Source organism: Moschus berezovskii, chromosome 10 (assembly GCF_049115385.1).
Source record: "Moschus berezovskii isolate FMDL1 chromosome 10, NW_MosBer_1.0, whole genome shotgun sequence".
In the NCBI taxonomy this organism is placed as follows: domain Eukaryota; kingdom Metazoa; phylum Chordata; class Mammalia; order Artiodactyla; family Moschidae; genus Moschus; species Moschus berezovskii.
The window spans coordinates 103,806,157-103,830,123 of record NC_142469.1 but is presented as its reverse complement, the minus strand read 5'-3'; the positions used below and the strand labels follow the sequence as shown (position 1 = coordinate 103,830,123).

Genomic DNA, 23,967 nt, shown 5'->3' with positions numbered 1-23,967 from the left:
ACCTTTATACATTTGTACAGTTGTTCAGCAGCAGTATCTACATCAGAAGATCAATTTTGAGGATTTTCAGATATTACGTCACACATGACAGCTTCACTGCCCTTAAAATCCATATGCTCTGTCTGTCCTTCCTTCCATCTCCCAGGGCTAAGTCGCTTCAGTTGTATCCGACTCTCTGTGACCCCATGGACTATAGCCCGTCAGGTTCCTCTGTCCACGGGATTCTCCAGGCAAGAACACTGGAGGGGGTTGTCATGCCCTCTTCCAGGGGATCTTCCCGACCCAGGGATCGGACCCGCGATTCCTGCACGGGCAGGTGGGCTCTCTACCACGAGCCCCACCTGGGAAGCCCTGGCAACCTCTGATCTTCTCTGACTTGCCTGTTCTGCCTCTTCCCGAACGCCAGAAGGTTGAGAATCATACAGGATGTGGTGTTTTCAGACTGGGTTCATTCACTCAGCAATGAATATGCGTTTTCAGGTTTTTCCCTGTCGTTTCATGGCCAATTTCTTTTTGTCACTGCATGATATTCCGTTGTATGGATTACCACAGTTCATCCATTCGAAAGTTTATCCATTTATTCAATTATGAATAAAACAGATACAGGCATTCATGTGCCAGTCTGTGTGTGGACAGAAGGTTTCAACTTCTGTTTCTTCTCGTATCTGCTTACTTTCTATGTTTTAATTGGAATTTTATGCTTTTTCTTTTCCTCGGAGGAGTCCTCTAAGTCACGCATCTGATAAACATTTGGTTCCTAGTTTGTCACTTGTTTTAACTTACCGTATCTTTTGACAGGTCATGTTCTCTATTTTGCAGGAAACACGTTTCCAGTATTCATAATGGGAGTGAAGCCACAATGACTGCTCTGTTAATGCAAAGTGCCCCCCTCAAGGCTTTCCACCAGGCATGGGCTCTGCTCACCTTGCCAGTCACCATCTCTATGACAACACACCCCAGGCTCCAGATGTCAGCCGCACGCCCGTGGCCTTCTCCTTTGGCACGAGTGATGACTTCCGGAGCCATGTATGCTTTAAAAGCCACAGATACGAGAGGAATGGATTACAAATACTGCATCATGAATTAACAGAGCCAAGCAAAACATTAATATTATCTAATATTCCACAGAAAAAACTGATTTATTCAGGGGAAACTTTCTCAATTACATAATAAAAACTATTAAGACTTCAAAATAAATATCTCAAAATAATTTCTTGAATGGATATTTTAGGAGCCAAATTAATCTTCTAAAAGACAATGCTGAATGTGTAAATATTCAGATAAATTCTATTTGTGACGAAAAATATGAAATTTAACCTGCAAAAGAGAATATGAAATTTTATGACGTTTCTAAATGATCAAAACAAATAATCACCATTTAAACATAATGCTGTTTTGACTAGAATAGTTTTAATAAACCCAGTGTGAAACACAGGCTTTTCTGGGAAGGAAATGAGGCCTTTCTTCCCTGCTGTAAGTTTAAGGGAGAGATGTGACTTCCCAATCTGATAAGCGCTTTCAGGCGTGGCTCCTCCCCGCCTGGCGAGAAGCCTTGACTGCTCCCCACGTCTGCCAACTAGGAGGGCAGAGAGGCAGGGTCCTGGCACGCTGGAGGGAGCCCCAGGGCAAAGCCCAACCTCGCCGGACCCACCTGCTGTCCCCAGCGTGCTATTCACTTCACCAGGCATGGTCTGCGCGTTGTTCTTAAGCTTTACTGAGCATCCAAAATCCCCCAGCTTGATTAGTCCAGACGAGGTCAGGAAGATGTTGGCACCTAACAAGAAATGAGCAGCACTGAGCCTCTGAAACACAACACAGGCGTTTTGAAGCTTAGGTGGTAACCTGAACTATCAGGAACTTGATTCGCAACATTAAAAAGATTTATGAAACTTTCCTTGCAAAGTGTTATCATTAGAAAGATTTTAAGCCTCATTCACAAATAGTAATACAAAGTAAAGAAATTTTAATATCAGTGCAGACAGCTTTGACAAATTCTGAACTGAAAGACACGCATAAATTCCAACATTAAAAACGCAGGGAGAGGGACTTCCCTAGTGGTACAGTGCATAAGACTCCCCCTGCCAATGCAGGAGATGAGGGTATGGGAAGGTTCCACCTGCCGCAGGGCAGCTGAGCACCCCAACTGCCGAGCCCGAGTGCTGCAAGCGCTAAGGCCCGAGCACCTGGAGCCTGCACTCTGCAGAGAGGCCACATCCACGAGGAGCCCGCGCACTGCACGGACGGGCAGCCCCTGCTCACCACCGCCAGAGCAAGGCCGCGTGCAGCCAAAAATACAATAATTAATGCTTTAAAAACCCAGGGAGACGCTTACCGGAGAAACTACCTACAAATCACAAATGCCTGTGGCAGCAGTTCCGAAGGTGAGAGCTTGTGTACGATCAGCAGTGGCCGTAGCAAGAAGCAAGTGTAATCGAGACGTAACACACACACACTCTCTCTCACACTCATACTCCCACACTCCCCCCCACACACACACTCACACACACACTCTCCACTCTCTCTCGCACACTCTCCCCCCACACACACACACCCTCTCTCTCTCTGCTGGTCTGCAGAACTGCATCAGAAGCCGCCATCAGAGTGAGTCCAGACTGATGGAAAGAATGTTCTGTGTGCATCTCCTATCTCAGGAGCAGCGCACACACCTGGCTCGTACTCTAGTTGGAACCTGGGGTCACTGCTCATCTCCCGGGGCAGCCCCGCCTCCTGCAGGCTACAAGGCCTGAACTCCTCTGACTGCGCCACACAGCTCAGCCTTCTGTCCAAGGCACCTCCTTCCAAAAGCCATACAGAGCCCTCACGTTAGACAGCCAGCTACACAATGAGCTGCTGACCCACCCCGCTCCCGGGGCAGGAAGGCCGCCCGAGCAGATTGCGCTCGTGCATGGTTCTGGAGCTGACTCACAGGCCCTCTCTCTCAGCCACACTGAGCTCTAAAGACTATCACACGGACGCACGTGGATGGACTTGATTCAAGGACTCTGAGGGATTCTCTGTGGCCACGGCCAACGACACAAAGGTACCACTTCCTGAGTGTGGTATTTGGAAATGGGCTACGCCATGGCCTCACCCAGAGCCGATGAAGCAAACGCCAAGACAACAAAGCAACGTGGTGGACGGAGTGGGTGGGCAGCGAGACTGGGGTACGCCGGGCATGCAGGAGCCATTACAGAACATGGGCAGTTCTTCCACCAGCGAAGCAGGCCCTGGGGTGGCCCCGCCCCATGGAAGCTAATGCCTGGTTGCAAGTCCGGCCATCTACAGTGAACCTGTGTATGTTGGCCTCAGGTTAAAGGAGAGAATGAAACCCCTCAGTCTGGGATCAGTCAGAGAGCAACCTGATTTGCCATTCTAATTGTCCCCGAGACGCCCAAATACACAGATGAGGGGCGCAGTGTAGGTAAGGCAGCCACAAGGGGGCAGCTCTGGGCTAAGCAGGGCCGTTCCCCCACACGGGGACAGCCAGCGCGCTCCTAAGCAGGGCCGCTCCCCCACACGGGGACGGCCAGCGCGCTCCTAAGCAGGGCTGCTCCCCCCCAACAAGGACGGCCAGCGCGCTCCTAAGCAGGGCTGCTCCCCCCCAACAAGGACGGCCAGCGCGCTCCTAAGCAGGGCTGCTCCCCCCCAACAAGGACGGCCAGCGCGCTCCTAAGCAGGGCTGCTCCCCCCCCAAGGACGGCCAGCGCGCTCCTAAGCAGGGCCGCTCCCCCGCACGGGGACGGCCAGCACACTCCTAAGCAGGGCCGCTCCCCGACACGAGGACGGCCAGCGCGCTTCTAAGCAGGGCTGCTCCCCGACACGGGGATGGCTAGCGCACTCCTTCAGTCAGGGGGACGGAGCTGACCTCGAGCGGAACTCTCACTGGAAATGGCTGCAGTAAACAAACCCCGAAGTCAAAGTGTTCGTCGCGAGGCCAAGTCCCACAGTTTGCGACCCAATGGACTGGAGCCCGCCAGGCTCCTCTGTCCATGGGATTCTCCAGGCAAGAATACTGGAGTGGGCCACCACGTCCTCCTCCAGGTGATATTCCCAACCCAGGGATCAAACCCGGGTGTCCTGCATTGCAGGCGGATTCTTTGCCATCTGAGCCACCAGGGAAGCCCAAATAAACTATCCTCTCCCCAAACTCAGCTGCAAATCGTAACTTACACCAGCATTCCTGATTCACCGTCACTTCACAGGTTCACAATGTTCACATCCAAATACAGAGGGGAAAGAAAGGATGTTCTAATCACAAGCCAAACCAGCCTACACAGCAGCAGGTTGCATTCTGGGGCACAGATCTGGCTAAATGCAGTGCTGAGCAGGAAGAGCAGAGCTACGTGCTCCTGGAAGGAGATGTATGCCCTGCACAGTTTCTCAGTGCTGGGTTCTTTACAGAAGAATATTCAAAGCAAAGCCGTTTCTTTCTGGAGAAGTGAGGGGAGCCACCGCGTGCTGGGCACGGCAGATGCCCTGGTGGGCAAAGGAGTGTGGGGATCACCTTTAATGTCACGGTGAACTATGCCGTGCTCATGGAGGACGTTGATGGCCACGGTGATCTGCTTAGAATACAGCCTGATGACGTGCTCCTGGAGTCCCAGCCTCGACACCTCTTCCAGGGTGCCCTCGTCACAGTACTCCATGAAGATGTACATCTCCTCCTGCGGGAGGAACCACACATGGCCCCGTGTCTACCTGGACGCTGAGTGAGGAGCCTGGAATGCTCCACTGGCCACGCCCCCGAGACTCTTCCTTCTAAGGGTCAGCTACACTGGTCATCCTGAAGTCTGAATTCCTCTCAAAACGGCCATTTCTAACTCCTCTGTAAAGAGCGGTGTCTCTGCCTGCCTCCTCTGTCTGGAATTATACAGCTGGCTGGGATAAGACCATCACCGAACCACAAGTGATAAATGTCTGGAACCCTCTGAAATTCAGTCTGCTACATAATCTCAGACAGGGACCAACAGGACTGTCCCTGTAAGTGTATTAAGTACTGAAACACATCCTTTTCAGATATGAATTTATCTGTGAAAAACATTAAAAATCGTCAGGATCCAACTTCCCCAGAAGTTCATATTCCACCAAGAAGCTCCAGGTGATCCTCTTTCCCTCCAAGTGCTTAGTGTTAAACACACTGGGGAAAATAAGCTGAGGTCTTCGCTTTCTCTCATTTTACAATGGTTCTTTAAACACAAACAAAAGGAAAAAAAAATACTGAACAGTGTGATCAACAGTGGCTTGGCAAAAAACAGAAGGGGAAAAAAAAAAAAGGCAACCAACAGCAGTGTCGGGGGCACGAGAGAACTCCTCTGGTCAGCAGGACGGGTTTCAGCGCTTTATAATGTCGGGTTAATGACTACGGTCTACAACTTACATTTCAGGAAGGGCTCCTCTAGTTTCAGAGAGAAGGCAGAAATGGAGTAACTCATGGAGATTTCCTGATAATTAGGCAAAGTTACTGTGCTCTGAAATGAGAAGACCTGTGATGTAGGACAGGACTCCATCTGCGCCCTCACTGACCGCTCACACCGCACAGTGTGATCAAAGTTGGCTTACTCTATGTAGCTCCACACCAAAATACCGAACCAGATTGGGGTGCTTGATGCCTTCAAAGATTTTCAGCTCGTCTGCAGTTTCCTTGATGGTTTTATGGTCGTTGGGTTGAAATCGAATCTGGAAAAGGAAACCGGCTGGTTACTGTTGGCACTGGCACAAACTAGAAACGCGCCCACCTGACTTCCGGGTGGGCTCTCTTCCCCTTGCTGATGAGTTAAGCTCGCCTGCTTTAGAGTACATGCTCAGACAGCAGCCAGCGGGATCACTTTCGTAACTGCAGACTGAGTTAACTGAAACATGGAACTGCCAGGAAGCAATCACAGGTGTTTAGGTTTTCGAGACCAAAGGAAGAGAGAAGATTCTGCTCTTACTAAGTTCACGACCACACGGGCACCACCTAAGTGCCCCTCGGCGAGGATGAGGAGACACTGCGGGGGTTGATGGGTGGGGCCGCATGTGCCTGGCACCCCACGACGGCTCGGGGGACTGGCCTCGCCTGCCATGGCCCTCGGTGTCTCCCAGGGGCCTTCCTCAGGCGTTCCTGGCTCCTGCCATTCTACCTCCAGCAGTTAACAGTCTGCTCATTTCTGAACCTTATCACAAATGTCCCCCAAGCCCCCCGAGCAACCCCCCGAGGTCCCAAAGGTGTAAAAGCCTAGACTGTGGGAAATGTCAGTTTCAGACATCTGAAACGTTAGAGCACTGTGGGAGCACTCGGGCCAGCCCTCAGCTCGTGAACACAAGCCTCGTTTCAAGTGTCCAGCACAGAGGCCCCGGGGCCGGGCACCCACCTCCTTCATGGCCATCAGCTCGCCGGTGTCGACGTTGATGCAGGTGTAGACCTTCCCGTACTGCCCTTCCCCTGTGAACAGACGTGCTGCTCTCAGCCGCCAGAGCCAGGCCACTCCAACTCATTCAGACGCATAATAATGTCTTCCCAGCCCGACTCCACGTTCATGTATCCAGAATCGTGCTTACCATAGTCTACTACCGCAAAAGCCAAACTATTTCTGAACGTTCCCTGATAACCTAAGTCTCAGGCAATCTTTCACTATGTCTTACCTGTAAATACCTGTAAACAGAATAGAACCAACCGACAAATCCCAGAAGGGGCATGAAGGCAAGCACCGAGCCCCTGGTGCATACTCCTGAGCCCCTTATGGCCCTGGGGGAGGTCTGGGCCGGGGGCAGGGGGCTTGGCCAGGGTAAGCCTGGCTGCCAGCTCACGGGCCTCACTGCTGCCTGTCCAGGCGTGTGGGATGTTAGCGGGGTATTCTACTAAGACACCTTCTGAAACATGAAACTAAGGGGATGTATGGCTACATAAGACTGATAATGAGATTCACACCATTTATAAAGGGTCTGATTCTGTTCAGTGTCTTCTGTCCTGACAGCTCTATAAAAACTTCCTGAGGCTCACAGAGCCCTATATTACAATTGCATTTGCGTCTTCAGACCTAAATGCTCAACAGATAAATGCATTTGAAAGGGGGAAAGGTCTGAAACATAATCAGCTCCTTCTCCACACAATCTATCACTAGTTATTTAACAGGAAACTGTTTCATCTGGAAATTAATTAATGTTTTTGAAGACACTGCCCCATTGGCATTTGTATTCAGTCTTACTTCAATAAGGGTCGTGCGGGAATAAGATGGAAAGAGCACAGACTAGAACAAAGGAGTAAGATTTATGGAGCTCTCCAGCGGCAATTTCTGAAGTTATCAAGCAGAACACTCCATCTAATGAGTCATTTAAAAATCTCTTTTACACTGTTCTTAGAACGTATCTTACAAGTAAAACCAAAAAATCAGAACCCTGTGCAAAAGCGAGGATGTGTAATTTGCCACGTCTGTGAGAGAAAAAGACCAACCACAGAAGACTTAACCTAAAACAGCGTGACTTGTTATTTCTAACAGGGACCATCTCTGCGCCATGCTTGTTAGTTTCCTTACCGATTTTGTTTCCTCTTTGCCACTTAAAGGTCACCTTCCTCAAGCCAACGTGCATGACGTTGTCATAAGACTTAGGGGTGTCACAGACTTGACCAATGATGTTTTTTCTCCTCATTTCTCGATACCGCTTTTCTTCAAACAGTCGGACTGACTTCTGAATGGCTTCTATGGGTCCTTGCTTAGAAGCAGTATCTGCAGGGAGAAGTGTAAACTCAGTCATCCCAACCATAGTCAACTTCCAGCAAATAATCATAAAAGCAGAGCAACAGACATTAGCACTCCATCAAGCATCATCTCTTCAGCTACACAGCACCTGAATTAAAGTCCCCCAAACCTAACGTCTTCAGAGCACACAGCCCACTATAGGGAAGTACACACACAGAACAGAAGCTACTCAGACAGAACTGATGGTCTCCTCTCCCAAGGCTGGTTAGACTCTGCAGTGACCACCTGTCCGCCTCACACAGAACAGAAGCTACTCACACAGAACCGATGGTCACCTCTCCCAAAGCTGGTTAGACTCTGCAGTGACCACCTGTCCGCCTCACACAGAACAGAAGCTACTCAGACAGAACCGATGGTCTCCTCTCCCAAGGCTGGTTAGACTCTGCAGTGACCACCTGTCCGCCTCACACAGAACCGATGGTCTCCTCTCCCAAGGCTGGTTAGACTCTGCAGTAACCACCTGTCCGCCTCACACAGAACAGAAGCTACTCACACAGAACCGATGGTCTCCTCTCCCAAGCCTGGTTAGACTCTGCAGTGACCACCTGTCCGCCTCACACAGAACAGAAGCTACTCACGCAGAACCAATGGTCTCCTCTCCCAAGGCTGGTCAGACTCTGCAGTGACCACCTGTCTGCCTCGAGTCTCTCCCCTCCACGTGCTCTCTCACTGCTCAGAATTTTCTTATTGTTTAGCTGCTCAGTCGTGTCGGACTCTTTGTGACCCCGTGGACTGTAGCCCACCAGGCTCCTCTGTCCGTGGGGTTTCCCAGAAGGGAATACTGGAGTGGGTTGTAAGTTCCTTCTCCAGGGGAACTTCCCCACCAAGGGATCAAACTTGCGAGTCCTGTTTCGCCTGCGTTGTGGGCGGATTCTTTACCACCGAGCCACAAGGGAGTACCCCCAAATTCTCTTCCTCAAATGTAAAATCTGATTACATTGTTTCCCCACATAATTTATTTCCTGGTTCATCCCAACTTGCTGACCAACAGTCCAAGGCCTTCACGCAGGCTCCTCCAGGTTCACTTCTCCTGGCCACTCCCCTGGGCCCGCCGCAGTCTCCAGACCAGCCTGACAGAAGGGACTCCGTGGAGCACACCGCACGGCGCCTTGCTCCTTGCCCATGCTCACGCCTCCCTGTCTTCCAGCTGTCAGAGCTCTACTCCCCTCCAAGAAGCTGTCTCTGCTCTCTGCGGGGAAGGGAATAAAGCTGTCCTTTCTCTAGAGTCAGAATGGCTGGAACAAAATCCGGGCTTCATCTTTCTCTAGGTGTGTGAAAATCGGCAAGTGAATTACCTCTTTAGCCATCAAATCCCAAAACAGAAATACCTCATTCAGAGATACTATGAGAACTTAATGAAATCACACACATAAAGCATTTAGCCCAGTGCCTGGAACATGAGGATACTGGGTAAATTTTAGCTTTTGTTATTATCTTTCCTTATTTTTCCATCTAGCCCTCTCTATTTCTCCAACTTACTTGATCATAATTTATAGAAAGAAGTATCTTTTACATAGATATCTAAAGCAGCCGTTTCATGAAACACTCACTTTCTACATGTGACTGGGTCTCCGTTCAATTTTTGTGTGTGTGTGTACGTGCTGATTCTACAGCAACCCGCTAACAGGTCCCCATCCATACTGCGAAGAGCTCTCGCCCCTGCAGTTCTCACACGCAGCGCCCTCAGGAGGCATCGAAGCGCCTGAATGCTCTGTGAAAGCGATCACTGAGGACTCGGAGGACTGAGCAGGCACTCTGAGAGGAGACACTCCTTACCAAGTCCCAGCTGCAGCGTCTGACTACAGTCATTTCCTAGAAGCAGGGGCCCCTGTTCCCCTGACCTCACTACACGACACATCGAGTCTACTTGGCACTGACCAAGATTTCATGGCTGTCGGGCCATGGGCTCCACTGTTAAACGTTTCTGGGAAATAGTCTTTCCTTTTACAGTAAACATTTCTCAAGATTTCCTAGTCTTTCAAGATGTCTGTGCAAACTGTAACTCTCCTAGGAGTTCCCAAGTTTACCTGACCACAGAGTATTTGTTTTGAAACTTATCACAAAGACCTGGTATCCGTGGGAACCACTGACGGCATGAGAGGCCCTGGGGAGACCCCTCCCCTGTCACCGGGCTCAAGCTGACAAACGCCCCCGGCCCCTCAAACCCACTACACGTGCCGCACCTGCCCAGTCTGGCAACCGTGGCTTCACAGCTGCTCCCGCCTCCTGAACAGCCCTTGGCCAGCGTCTGCGTTCATACTGCCTGCGACGGCGCTCGGGCCCGCTCCCCACCTCGCCTGCGACCCAGGCCTGCCCTGCCGTCCTCCTCACCCCCAACCCCACTCCCTGAATGCAGGAGGCCTGCACGCTGCAGAGGCTCAGGGACCACCCGCGGTCTGCACACAGGGCCTGGACCACCAAGCCCGGCTGTGCCGAGACCTCCCAGCACCCTTCCAGCTCCACCTTCACTTATACCCGCACTCGCCGGGCTGGGCCTGCTGGTCTGCTCTTTAGCCACCCGGTGGGCCTCCAGATGTGTTTCTCTTTCTGCACTTTCCCTCCTGGCTGAGACACAGATCTCCTTCTCCTTCAGGGGCCAGCCCAAGCCTCGACCCTCCCTGAAGCCCCTCGTGACTGCTCTGGGCCCGGTGATGACCCTCCTGCTCAGTCACACATGTTCCAGAGGGGCGCTGTGGGGGCAAGCACAGGCGACCTCGGCCAAATGTCTGGCTTCTCAGAAACTCAGATTATTTACAAAAAGAGAACAGGATCTGTTCTGCCCAGGTATGGCTCAAGACCGTTGTGACGACGAATACGTGAAAGCATTTTGTGCTCGACTAGGGCCTTTTCTGCTATTTATTCTTCTGGTTCACACGAACTGATCATCTGCTGTGTATGACAAATGCTTTCTCTCAGCTTCTTAGCATAATAAATAAACGGTTATTCGTTTCACAAGTATTTATTATATTCCTACCACATACAAAGGGCTTCCCAGGTGGCGCTAGTGGTAAAGAAACCACCTGCCAGTGCTGGAGACATTAAGAGACTCGGGTTCCATCCCTGGGTTGGGAAGATGCCCTGGAGGAGGGCATGGCAACCCACTCCAGTATTCTTGCCTGGAGAATCCCACGGACAGAGGAGCCTGGTGGGCTACAGTCCATATGGTTGCAAAGAGTCGGACAGGACTGAAGTAACTTAACACACACACCATGTACAAAGGATTATGCAAAGGGCCCACCCACGTGACATATAAAATGAACAACGCCCCGCTCAAAGACTACAAATCTGAGGAAAACACATTCCTGCTCCAAAGGACCCGATACTGATAAGAAACACGGACTGTACACACAGCACAGGCAGGAAGTGATGCCAGAGGCACAAAAGTGACGATAAAGCATTCATGCAGAAGGTCGAGTAAGTCATACACCGAAGCATATTTCAGCTGAAGCTGGTCTGCTTTATGCTTAAACACTCAACATTCTTTCTCTTACCCTTGGTCTGACTGATAAGCGTCCGAAGTTCCCAACTTCTTCGAGTTGACCCACTTGAATCACCTTTTGGATATGCTGGTTCTGCAGAAGGTATTTTTTCATAGAAACTAATAAGACTTGTAAAACAAACAGGCATATTTGATTCAGAGCCAGAATGAAATGTAGGTGAGTAGTGATGATTAGTGAACCACCAACCTCATTCCCAGTGATTAATTTGTTTGATGTGTGTGTGAAAAGCTGTCTCTACAATCATTTAGAGCAAACTGCACCAAACTAAGAAGCTGTTAATGGGGCTACAGGACTTTAACTACATGAAGCTTCCACAAAGAACAGACAACAGAATACTGAGCAGAAACTGGATTTTGTGGGGTGGGGGTGGGAGGGGTCCCCCCTTCCCAAGGTCCTACCCAAGAGCACAGTAGGGTTACAGGAGCAAAAGAGCGGTTTCTGGGCAAAGACTCCTAGCTCTGCATTCTAAGAAAAGTTAAGCCTGTCATCCACAAGCACAGTGCCACTTTATATTTTTAAAGTGAATTAAGAGTGCTCGACAATTAAAATATCAGGAACAATAGTTTTCAAAAATTATTTAGCAACAGAGGGAGAAGACGCCCGTGGAGAAAAGCATCTGCATTAAAAGGCCGACGTGCCCAGCACTAAACGTCTCCCAAGGCTCTGACACTCATCGTTCTCAGCGGGAGCCAGCGGTCCAGGACGAGCGGTGAGGCTGGCGGGGGACGCAGGGGACACCTCACACTCACCCTCGCGCTCCTCGGTGGGGCTGGAGTGGCGGCTCAGCGACCTGAACTGCAATTCAGCTGCGATGGAAGCCAGGCGGTCATTTTCAGGGACACTGGAACCCCTGTTTTAACATTTCAAAAATTAAGCAATCAATCTGATAGAACTTGAAAGATTTGTCAGAGTCTTCTAGAGCAGTGATTCTCAACTGGGCTGCGACTCTGTCCCCAAGAACATCAGGCATCGTGGGTAAAGGATGACATGAAGGACAGCCTCCAAACCAAGAATGATTCACCGAAAGGGACAGCGCCCCTACCGAGACACCTGTCTCTGGGGTTTGGAAGAACACAGGAGAACCTGGCTGCACAATACATGGTTCATGTTAAAGACAGCAACAAAAATAAAAACAAAACAGTAGTCACTGAAGTAGTGCTGACATGTGTAGAAAGCTCTCTAATTTAAGCCCAGGACAGATTAAAATTAGGAGCCAAATCTGGCTAATATTTAATATGACCATCACATTATACTCAAGTATTTAATTCTATTTAAAGTGCTAAAATCATTACATGATTCACAACAGCTCAAGTCTCTGCAGGAGCAAGTGAAAGGGAATGCCTAACCATTTCTTAAGCAGTAGCCAAGCAAAAGGGCAGAAGAGCAGGAAGCTTAACATGTAAAGGGCAAAGCTAAGTTGCGGCTTTTCCAGAAGTGTTCAGCAATCCAGAATGAGTCCACAAAAGGGTAAATCAAGCCCAGAATTAAATAAGGGCAAGCATTAAATTACAATTCAAATCATCCGAAATAAATATGGTGTTAGTTTATTAACCAGTTTAGTGCATATCTTTTTAAACAAATGATTTAATGAAGTATGGTAGCTTTTATGCTCTTTTTTTTTAATTATAGACTGAGTAGGTTTAAGGCAACATGGTCTACTGGACAGACATTCACAAATCATGAAGTGTGCAAGGCTTTTTTTAACCTCCCTACACTCTCAAGTCTAGTGCGGTCTGTGTTAAGTCTGGAGTGAGAGGGCATCTCCTGCTATGTAGTTCATCAAGAAGTCTTGCTATTGTTTCATGGAAAAAATCACTGATGCTGAAGTGAAGAAAATACACCCTCCTCCTAAGCTGTGCCAATCCTGGGACCACGGAGAAGCCACTAACATCCCTATCTTCCTGCTTTCCCAGAGAGGAGGTTAGCCAACTCCACATCCTCAGATTTCTCCTGGGGCAACAGGCAAGAAAACACACTTCAACCAAATGTGTATGGGTGAACGCCTAACATCTTGCTGCAGGGGGAGCGGGAGTCTGCAGACTTCAACAGTTTTCATGGTTTAACAACTGACTTGCACAATTCCTGAAACATAAACAACCGGCTCTCGCAAACCAGTTAACAGCTACTCTAGAAAGCAGAACACTGGAAGATTATTTTCTTGACAATGCTAAGATCGCGGAAGCCCATTTCCTAAGTCAAACTGTATCGAATCAAAGTGTTGATGGGATGCCGTGGGGTAAAGTAAAACTTTCCCTGTGGTCGACATATCTCTAAGGCAGGCTGTCGAGGTCAGGGAGCCCAGGAACCACCCTGCCTCCCCCAGCCCACCCCGGCCCCAGGCAACGCTGAGAGCCTGTCTGGGGGCACCATGTGGCCCCAGCACGGAAGGCTGGGAGGCTGCGGCAGAGGTTCAGGTTGGAGGGCAGCAGGGGGCTGGCCCCACAGCCCCCCACCTCCCATCACACACACCGCCAAGAAGTACAGACCACTTTACTCCTCGGTGAGGAAAGGCCTTCAAGATGGCATGTTATGACGGGAGTAAAATGTCTAGATTTCAAGGACTGTCCTAAAGGATAAACGAAGAATACTTCTGAAATGCTGCTCAAAACATGCTTGAGAAACCACTTGAGCAGGGCCTGAGACCAAGGGTGGGCACAGGCCGCCTGTACGACAATCTGTTTCAAGGTACGCACCCCCGACTGACAAAATCCTGAACCAAGAGTTCACGAAAGCTTCAGTTCTGGAGAAACCACATGGGAAGCACAGTGCTGGCTGAGGTTCTCATCTATGACTGTGTTTCAGGGATCACCACTTCCCTAACTGAACTAACAAAAAAGACAGCTGCCACCCCCACACGGCTGTGAAGCACATGTGGAAATGTCTGCCATGAAACGTTCTAAACATGAAAAATGAGGGTCAATGGGAATTTGTTCAGTGTTAATTGTTAATTTTTTTTTAGCTGACTGCTTAAGCTGTAAAATACTTGGGCTTTTTTTTTTTTTTTTTTAGGTTAGAGACAAACACTTGTTACTCAAAATTAGGGAATATTAATTATTTTAATGCATGAGAAAATGGGAAATATCTGTAGACGGTTTAGACTGCTATAAACTAAGTCTAAAAACATCTTCGTCTTCATGGTGATGTGTGGCAGAAACCAACACAATATTGTAAAGCAATTATCCTTCAATTAAAAATAAATAAATTAAAAACACCTTCACTTCAGTTCAGTCTACTTTAGATTCTAAGACCACGAGTCACCTTTCTGCCAACACACTAATATTTCTTCTTAGGAGCAGGATAAAGAGCACCGAGTTCTTTCCCAGTTTCATCACTTTTGTTCAATGTTGTTTGACTCTGTCAGCATCCTTATGGGAAGATGAGAAGACTGACAGTGTCCATTTTGTCACCAGGCACAAGGGTGGATCAAGAGCCAACAAATGTCCTTTCTCCTTTAAGCATCTGAGACCTTGATGAGATTCCCCGACACGCCCCCCTGCTGCCCCACCACCAAATAACTCGGCCAAAATGGGAAACGCTGCCACGGCCTCACTACTGACACAGCAGATGTCAGGCAAGAGGCTCACATTTGTCCGGAGCTTGCCAAGCAACTGACAGCTCTCTAGTAACGATCTAGTCTCCTTACGAGATGCAAACCTCAGGAAGTGGTCTTCCCCACATCTAATCAACAACTGTGTAAATCAGGAAACTGGGTTTGAAACGTGATTTCAAAAAATGATTCCAAAAAAAAATCACCACCACCACTTCTAGGTATAACCTAGATTAGACAGAAGTCACCTTTGAGCGACCCCTGAGAAACTCCTCAGGAAAGGCACTGTATTTGCCAGAATTCTCCTACCAGTGGACCAGGTTCTTTTCACTGATACTCCATGCATGGTTATTATCAGCAGACACTCGAGTCATTCGGGTTAATGTTTGTGCCAAAGAAATATAAAAATTGGGAAGATAATCTACTTGTGCTGGAGCTTTGGGGCCATGACACCCCAAGGAGGGCCCCTAAGCATCGCCCAACCACAGGTAAGCAGCCCCACGAGCTCTGGAACACATCCCAGAACCAAGGTCACCGCACGAGTGCGGGGGATGGGGGATGAGGGGTGAGGAGACCACCTGGTCTCATGGGCACTGTGCTAGGGGCTAGGGGCGGGGCAGATCACCTGGTCTCATGGACACCACACCGGGGAGAGGGGCGGGGCAGACTACCTGGTCTCATGGGCACTGCTGATGGGCTTGGGCGGCGCCGGGTCGCTGCCTGAGGGGCCAGGACGAGCGGCGGCGGGCGTGGGCGCGGGGCTGCCGAGGCTCCGCACGTCCGCGGGCACGCTCCGGGCGCTGGGAGGAGAAGAAGAGCTTCATGAACACAGGCGAGGAAGGGGACGGGCTCTCATGTGGTTTCAGGAAAAGATAACACAGGGTGAGGAAGCAAAAAATCATCTTCAGACAGAAAATGCAAATGGCTCTTTGAGATTCAGGTCAGGTGGCTCAGTGGTCAAGAATCGGCCTGCCAATGCAGGGAACACAGGTTCCATCCCTGGGTTGGGAAGGCATGGCACCCCACTCCAGTCTTCTTGCCTAGAGAATCCCACGGACAGAAGAGCCTGGTGGGCTACAGTCCCTGGGGTCGCAAAGAGTTGGACACGACTGAAGGAACTGAGCACACAGGCACGTGAAAAAAAGTAATTTCAAACTAGCTATTTTTAACAATAATGTGGTCCTTTCCTAGCCAAGTACTGTAAAAAATAAAACTAACTTAGAAACTGCTTGACTCTCAGGGGAGAGAAACACCACCACATTCAAGGGAAGTGTTCTGAATGTATGAATTTCCAACTCACTCAAAATTTAAGTTGCTTCATAGTTACATGCACATATAGAAGTCAAGACTGGAAGGGTCACTCCAGTTTTTATCTCCAGCTTTTAAAATGACAGTTCTGCTTTTCAAATGTTTATCATGCTATGCACACTCAAATTTGTTTTCCTAGAGTTATTTTTCAAAGAAAGGAAAAGAAAGAATTATTCCGAAGATGAAAAGCATTTAGTAGCTGGCAGTTAAAAATAAGCTGAGAAACAAAGTTATCTTGAAAGGTACAAGTGTACTTTAAATTTGCAAGTCTTCTTTTGCAACTAAGGCAGTATGGTGTGTCTTCAAGACAACGAAAATAAAAGCTTTTAAAAACGTATAAACAACACAGAAAACAGTATTTGGTATCAGAGCAAGCATCAGCAGCTCTCAGATCGGCATGCACATCAGAGAAGAATCTGTAAAGCAAACGACTACACCGGCACCAAATACCTGAATCCCTCTGGAGTTGGGATAATCAGATGTGGGTTAGGAGGGTCGCTATGGCATCGCGGTACCTTCACGGGGCGGGGGCTGTTCCGATGAATGGCTGTCAGTATAAAGAGTGACAAAACAAATTGTTAAAGGAACCAGCAGAAAACTGTCAGAGCAGACAATTCAGTGGAGACAGGAGGCGGCTTACTTTTGCTGGTGACCAAAATAAAACCATTTATGTAAGTAGGAAAATCATACTACATACACAAACGCTGGGAAAATGTCACTCTCTGGAAGGTAATAAAGTTATATTACACATTCAAACTTTTCTCCACCAAAAGCATTTTTTAAATCCTGGAGTGAAATATATGTAATGTATGACCCATTGAGGAGACACATGAAAATGGGGTTTATGCAGCATTTCTCTACTGAAAAAGGAGTCACGTCGTCCCCACTTTTAAAAGGTCTGGTCAGGGGTGACCCTTCAATAGGTTCTGAGTTGAGGACAGGTCACTGTCATTTTCCTGAATACCGGGAGTTTAATTCCTTTAATCCAAACAAGGAGGATGGGCACTGGTTTAAACTGACTATTCTTTTCTTCTTTTAAATATTCTGGTAGAGGGTAAATAGGGATAAAATTTTAAACACAATTTAAAACGCACCTTACCTACAAAAATGCTGACAATTCTATTTTCCCAATAACTAAATGTAACTAGTCATGAATACGATATATTTTGCCTGCTTCTCCCTAACAGATTTTCTTCTGACTTTTAACTTTGTTTTAATCTTCCTTAGTTTTTTAAAAATACCATATTTTCTCTTCATATGCTAACAATTTTAGTCTACATATGTTTTATTCCAGTAGTCATGTACAGATGTGCTAGTTGGATCATAAAGAAGGCTGAGTACTGAAATATTGATGCTTTTGAACTGTAGTGCTAGAGAAGACTATTGGAGAGTCCCCTGGACAGCAAAGAGATCAAACTCATCAATCCTAAATATTCACTGGAAAGATTGTTGTTGAAGCTCCAATACTTTGGCCACCTGAAGTGAAGAGCCGATTCACTAGAAAAGACTGATGCTGGCAAAGACTGAGGGCTGGAAGAGAAGACGAGATGAGACAGGATGAGACGGCTGGACGACATCACCGACTCAACGGACATGAGTTTGAGCAAACTCCGGGAGACACTGAAGGACAGAGAAGCCTGGGGTGCTGCAGTCCAAAGAGTCAGACACAACTTACTGATTGAACAGCATTTTACTCTAAATATGCTTTACCCTAAATGAAATGACCTCCTTTTTCATGGTTTCTGTTTACTTTTAATAACATTACACAGGAAAGACAAGTACCCAAATTGGAGACATCTAAAGGGAAAATTTGCAAAACGAAACTCAAGGAAATGTTCAGAAGCAATTTGTATATATGGCTCATTATCTCAACTAGTATAACCCTAGATGGAAGAAACTCTAGGCAAATTCAAAGACAAAAAGAAAAGAAAAAAAAAGATCTGGTAAGAATGGTGATGTCTTTAATTCGGCAGACATACTGAGAACCACTGAGTCAAAAATTACTACAAAAATTTTCCATGAAGGTATAAAAAAGACATTGTTAAAACACAGACAAGTTTAACATTCTTCATGCAGGAAACAGAACGTTTAGGAGTATGTGTATCTAACTGCTATAAAGCTGCTATTTCATTGAAAAGAAAATCCAAATGGCCAATAAACATGAAAGAGATGCTCAGATTTCACGAGTGGTGAACACTTATCATAGAGATGCTCCTCATGGCAAAACTAGCAGAATATGTAAGGAAACGGTGGAAAGACTTGCAGAAGAGACACGATGGATGCATGGCCACTGAAGAGCGAGCTGGACCGACACGGGCTGACACGCAGGCATTTCCACGACTGCCAGAGGCTAATACCCAAAGTGATCCAACTTTATACGGTAAACGGGAGGGGAAGAAAGCAACGCGTACACACTCATGTGGTTACATGAGCTGTGACAAGGAACGGTGCGGCAGGATGCATCTGTGCGCTGACAGCAGTGCAGAGCGAAAGACAGAAGGCTCCACACCAGACTGCCACCATCCGGTGACAGAGCCGCGGGGGGGAGAGAGCAAGGGGCGTTGGCAGTGACGGGCTCTCACATTCGTTCACTCCTCTTGTGAGGACAGAGCACACGACCCAAGGCCGAGTCCTGCCGCGGGCAGAACGCTACAGTTCACAGAAGGCCGCCACCGCTCTGAACCCTCCTCCGCATCCGATTTTAAGCATTGGAAGGGAGGCTCGAAGATGTTCAACAAGCAGCCCCAGGTCACTCGACTCCCGTCACCCTGGGGCAATCTGGCTCTCGGGCCAGTGTGGGGCCGGAGGACGAAGAACACCCTGTGTCCACAGACAGAGCCACAAGCCGACTGTCCCGCCAGCGGCGTGGGGAACGGCGCGGCAGTGACTCACACCAACAGCCCCTGCTCCACAGGAGGAGCTTTCCTCTCCTGTAACGTTCTTCTACACGTTCATTTTCTACGTGTTTTTTTTGCACTGCAGTTTTCTTCTTCTATAAATAAAATGATTCCTCATACAATAAAATATTTTGAATAAGTAATTTTTACTTCAATAAATCCGATAAAAACATTATAGAGAAGTAATTTTTACTTTTGAGCAAATTCTGGGAGACAATGAAGGACACGGAAGCCTGGCATGCTGCAGACCATAGGGTTGCAAAGAGTTGGGCACATCTGAGTGACTGAACAACAATTTTTAGTGAATTACTGATCATGTATTCTTATGGAAATATTTCAGGAAATCAGAAACTCAAAGTATTTATGATAATAAGCTTAATGAAAATTTTGATGAGAAAATGGAATGCTTTATATAAAATGTTCAAATGGTTTTACAAATGATAATTCATTTCACAGAAATGAGAAAAAGCAGTACAAATTGGGTGAATTTTAAAGATACAGAAATCAAGCATTAAAACTTAGTCTACTAACTTTTAGTAGCCAGCAAGCGCCCTTTAAGACAATGCTGTTGCTTAATAAATTTACCATTTATGAATTACTTTATTTTGTGTAATCGCAATTGTTAAAAATGTCTAAGTTTTCCTTTCTGGCTGTTACACATAAACACAGTTTTGCTTTTGTTTACTATCTCAAGAATGGGGTAAGACAGCCTTTTACTAACATTTTGCTTTAAAGCTTCAACATACGCTGTAAAACTATATATTAATTATAACTGAAAACTGTAATTTGAGTATATTATAGCATGACAATTTCTTTTCTTCTTTAAAATAAAACCAAACAGGAGTGGCGGGGACGGGGGGGCAGCAATTAGGAATCTTCTAGTTGGGAAGATGGGTGAAGAATGTGGATACCTGGGAAAGCTGTGAAGAGAATAAACTCATCGTCCTTCCAAAGGCAAGGCAGCAGGGGCACAACGATCACACTCACCACCTGCGGCCAGGACACCCCTTGCTTCTTGACAGAAAGTGTGTCTCCAAGTCTCTCCTCCCCAGAAGGAAAGAGTTTAAGGGGGAGAACGGGATGAGTGGTGATGTTAAAAAAAAAAATTACTTAATACTGCTGCAAGCATGGACCACCTTGGGTTCACATCTTAATTTTCTTGTTAAATTCAGAAAAGCTACTGTGGAGTTCTATATGTATACACCTCATTCCTGGACCTTTCATTGTCATTTTCCGGAATGTTCTTAGTCTCCGAAGCATTTTAAATGGCTGTAGTACCAGAACAATGAGTTTGTCCCAGGAGAGGCGCTTTACCTGCTTCCTTACCAAGGTACAGACCTGTAATAGGGCTGTGCGGCTTTCCTATCACATGGCCAATGCACTCGTTCATCAGGGCTTGCAGACTCTAGAACCGAAGGAAATGGCAAAGGAGAAGACAAAAAACATACACGTTCTCAATCACAAAAGCACAGAGCACAAATTAGGTTTTCAGCATATTTAAAAGAAACATGCTTTCCTCAGGTAAATATCTTCAAAATTAGTTTAAGAGAAAACGGGTATGAACACAAATTAAACACATACTGAACATAATTTGAGATAACACAATATACAATTCCATTTTTATAAGCGAAAGCAAACTGGCATTCAACTCCCCACAGTGCAACGGCATGCACAAGCAAAGGACTCCTCCTGTGATCATTTCATTTGGAGGTTGAAATGAACGAATCTGAACAACATCTTCTTGATCTGATATAATTTATTTGAATACTGGTGATAATATTTAACATTTGGCATGATGCTCTAAAACACCCCACACTGGACTTTCCTGGTGGTCCAGTGGTTAAGAATCTGCACTTCCACTGCAGGGGGCACGGGTTTGAGCCCTGGTCAGGGAACCAATGGGCAGCCTGGTGGTTCAGATGGTAAAGAATCTGCCTGCAATGCAACAAACTGGGTTTTTGACCCCTGGGTCAGAAAGATCCCCTGGAGAAGGAAATGGCAACCCACTCCAGTATTCTGGCCCGGAGAATTCCATGGACAGAGAAGCCTGGTGGGTTATAGTCCATGGGGCCACAAAGTGTTGAACATGACTGGGCAACTAACACTTTCACTTTCAGGAACCAAGATCTCACAGTAATGCATGGCAGTCAAAATAAAAAAAAGACACACACTGAACTGAAACAGCCATTCCTCGCTCTTCATTAAGCTGCTAAAAAGCAGCACCACTTTATAAAATACAAAACTGACACATATTTTGTAGGTGCCAGGCTGCATAAACAACTGTACACTGACTTGCTCAGCTCAACAACATTGTTACAAAAAGAGCAGGGAATGTCCTTCTCTGCTATTAGAGTGCAGTCAAGTCTCAGCATTAATATTACGATTAGGTGAAAATATTGAAGAACCACTTTCTATATTAATAAAAAAACTATACAACCCGAAATAGAGAACGATCAACTTGCTTTTTAAGGGAAAACATTTTAGAATATCCCATACCAGGAAGTCGTCTTCTGGCAGAGCAGAGATGAACGAAGGCTCAATGGCTTGCAGGAAGTCAAAACCTTGAGTTGCCCACCTGTCACGCAGAAAAGTTCAAGAGTCACAAAACAACCAAGCAAGCACCACAGCAGTTTTAGTCTACTCAACGCTGAAAAGCAATCTGACTGGAAAATTACTATCTAGGACAGAACACATTTGTGTCTCTATCTGCCTCATGTTCAGTAAGATTATAGGGAGTTTGAGAAAGACGAATGGCTTCTTAGTAAAGGAACTGGCTAATGATTTCTCTTCCATTTAACGCTAAATAATGGGTGTAAACTCTACAAGGAAAGAAGGAAAGAAGATTAGCAATTAAGAAGACCTGTCCAGGAAGAATGTGAACTGCTTAAAGATAACTCACTTTGGAACGATTACAAAAGAAAAAGTGTTTCAAGAGTTATCGGAGTTTTTATGTGGATAGGTTCATTAAAAAAAAAAAAACAAAAAAACTGATTGTCAAAGAGTTTCAAGTGCTTTCCCGTCATCTGCTCAGAAACCCCATCAGAATGGGGTGTCTCCAGCCCTGCGGGGCTCAGGAAGGAGCTGCCCTGCATGGTCATTACCTGGGTCTCGTCCCTCTGCCGCTCTCACACTTAGTCAGGACGTAATTCATCCATTTCCGGGCAAAGCTTATATACTTGTCTCCTATCTTCTGTTTAAACTCGCCAGACATCAAACGAACAACTTCTTTATGATACTGTAAAAAGATTTCATGTGTATCAAAATTAAGAAGAAAACAATTACACAAATACTTAACACACTGTATAATGCTGTTTAAATGTCATTTTTCTAAAAACAAAAAGCAAAAGCCAGTGAACTTTACATATTCTAAAAAGAGTGTGAAGAGTTACAGAGAAAATAATGCCTTCAAATGCAATTTCACAAACGTCTTACCCGTAAGTTTAAATTTAAAAACTAGGTAACTATCTGACAGTTTAAAAGTAATCCAACATTTCTGATGTCCAGCAAGGGTGTAAGACGACACTCTGGACTAAGCTGTGATCACAACAATGGGATCGTGAGATGTGCCATGCAAGATTCCTAATGCCTTTTGACAGTAAGTTACAAAGCTATGGCAAAATTGCACCATGCTTTGCCTCTTATTTTGTACCTACCTCAAACCCAAAATTGTACCCTTGGATCATGGCTTCTCGGTAATACTGCTGAAGAGTAGCAGACTCAGATTCATCCACTTCAGCATCAAATTCTGAAGTGAACATGTGGTCCACTCGGTCAATGGCATCACTGATTCTGTTGCAGAGCTCTAAGGCATCATTCTAAAGAATCCCAAAACATGATTAATCCAAAACGAAACAGATCACACAATGTCTATCCTACTTTAGAGGAAGATTCCTTTCATCATCACACAGACATTGACCATTGTAATACAGTCCAGTCATATTTATTTTGGTTATTCAAAAGGAATGATCAAAGAAGAAAAGAAGTTTGGTATTTTTATTTGCATTAGGTATTCTTAAAACCTGATGAAATGCAAGAGGAAAACAATGCATTTGAAACACTGTGCCTGATGACACGGTGGTCTCTGAATACGTGCTTACAGCCTCAACGTTTCTGCACACCAACCACAGCTGTGTCGCCCCGTGGTGACTGCTCAAGTGTCAGCAGGATTTCAGTGCCACAGAGTAAACTAATGCCATGTTTCCAAGAGATCTTTACAGGGTTACTAGTCACGTGTCCTTCTCGTCCCCCTCAGGGTGATTCTCAACTGGGGCCAATTTTGCCACCCCAGGGGACACAGGCGATGCTGGAGATAGTTCTGGCTGTAGGGGTGGGCGAAGGGTTGTGAAACCTACTGGCAACCATTGTGCAGAGGTCTGGGATGCTGCTAGACACCCTATAACACACAGGTGTGTGCTGTGCTTAGTCTTGCCTGACTCTTTGTGACCCCATGTACTGTAGCCTGCCAGGCTCCTCTGTCCATGGGGATTCTCCAGGAAAAAATACTGGAGCGGGTTGCCCTGTCCTCCTCCAGAGGATCTTCCTAACCCAGGGATCGAACCCAGGTCTCCCGCATTGCAGGTGGATTCTTTCCCATCTGAGCCACAGGACAGTTCCCCAAACAACTACTGACTGACTCAAAGTGTCAACAGTTCGGGGGCTGAAAAGCCCTGCCCTAGCACAAGTTTTGCTGTCTTCCCTAATCAATAGTACAACAGCTCCAAACTCGGTTCCCTTTCCACTCACCCTTAAACACACACAAACGTAATGACCACTTCCCACCTGGGACTCCAGATGTGCTGTGACATGGGGTTTCCCAGCGCTGTTTAGGTCTGGATGTCGGTCAAAACCCAATCTGGTGGTGCACTCTCTGCTCTGTCTCTTTCCTTTTAATGTCAGCACATTGAAAGTAAGCCAGATAACTCTCTCATGAATGTCTGTGTTATTTATTTGTACATAACGAGCAGCTTATTTTGTTAACA

The 23,967-nt window shown here is 46.9% G+C and overlaps 1 protein-coding gene across 1 annotated transcript in view; it reads right to left on the bottom strand.

The window, feature by feature from the left end:
• MAP3K4 (mitogen-activated protein kinase kinase kinase 4) overlaps window positions 1–23,967 on the bottom strand; it is a 116,550-nt gene that overhangs the window by 3,928 nt on the left and 88,655 nt on the right. The window contains exons 13-26 of the mRNA XM_055433834.2: window positions 22,642–22,803; window positions 22,090–22,223; window positions 21,485–21,563; window positions 20,315–20,393; window positions 16,542–16,638; window positions 15,455–15,583; window positions 11,986–12,086; window positions 11,228–11,308; window positions 7,512–7,703; window positions 6,351–6,421; window positions 5,560–5,676; window positions 4,505–4,664; window positions 1,652–1,774; window positions 925–1,031 (exon numbers count right to left, since the gene is read on the bottom strand). Coding sequence (XP_055289809.2) covers window positions 925–1,031; window positions 1,652–1,774; window positions 4,505–4,664; window positions 5,560–5,676; window positions 6,351–6,421; window positions 7,512–7,703; window positions 11,228–11,308; window positions 11,986–12,086; window positions 15,455–15,583; window positions 16,542–16,638; window positions 20,315–20,393; window positions 21,485–21,563; window positions 22,090–22,223; window positions 22,642–22,803 — 1,632 coding nt within the window. The remainder of the gene's footprint in view (window positions 1–924; window positions 1,032–1,651; window positions 1,775–4,504; window positions 4,665–5,559; window positions 5,677–6,350; window positions 6,422–7,511; window positions 7,704–11,227; window positions 11,309–11,985; window positions 12,087–15,454; window positions 15,584–16,541; window positions 16,639–20,314; window positions 20,394–21,484; window positions 21,564–22,089; window positions 22,224–22,641; window positions 22,804–23,967) is intronic.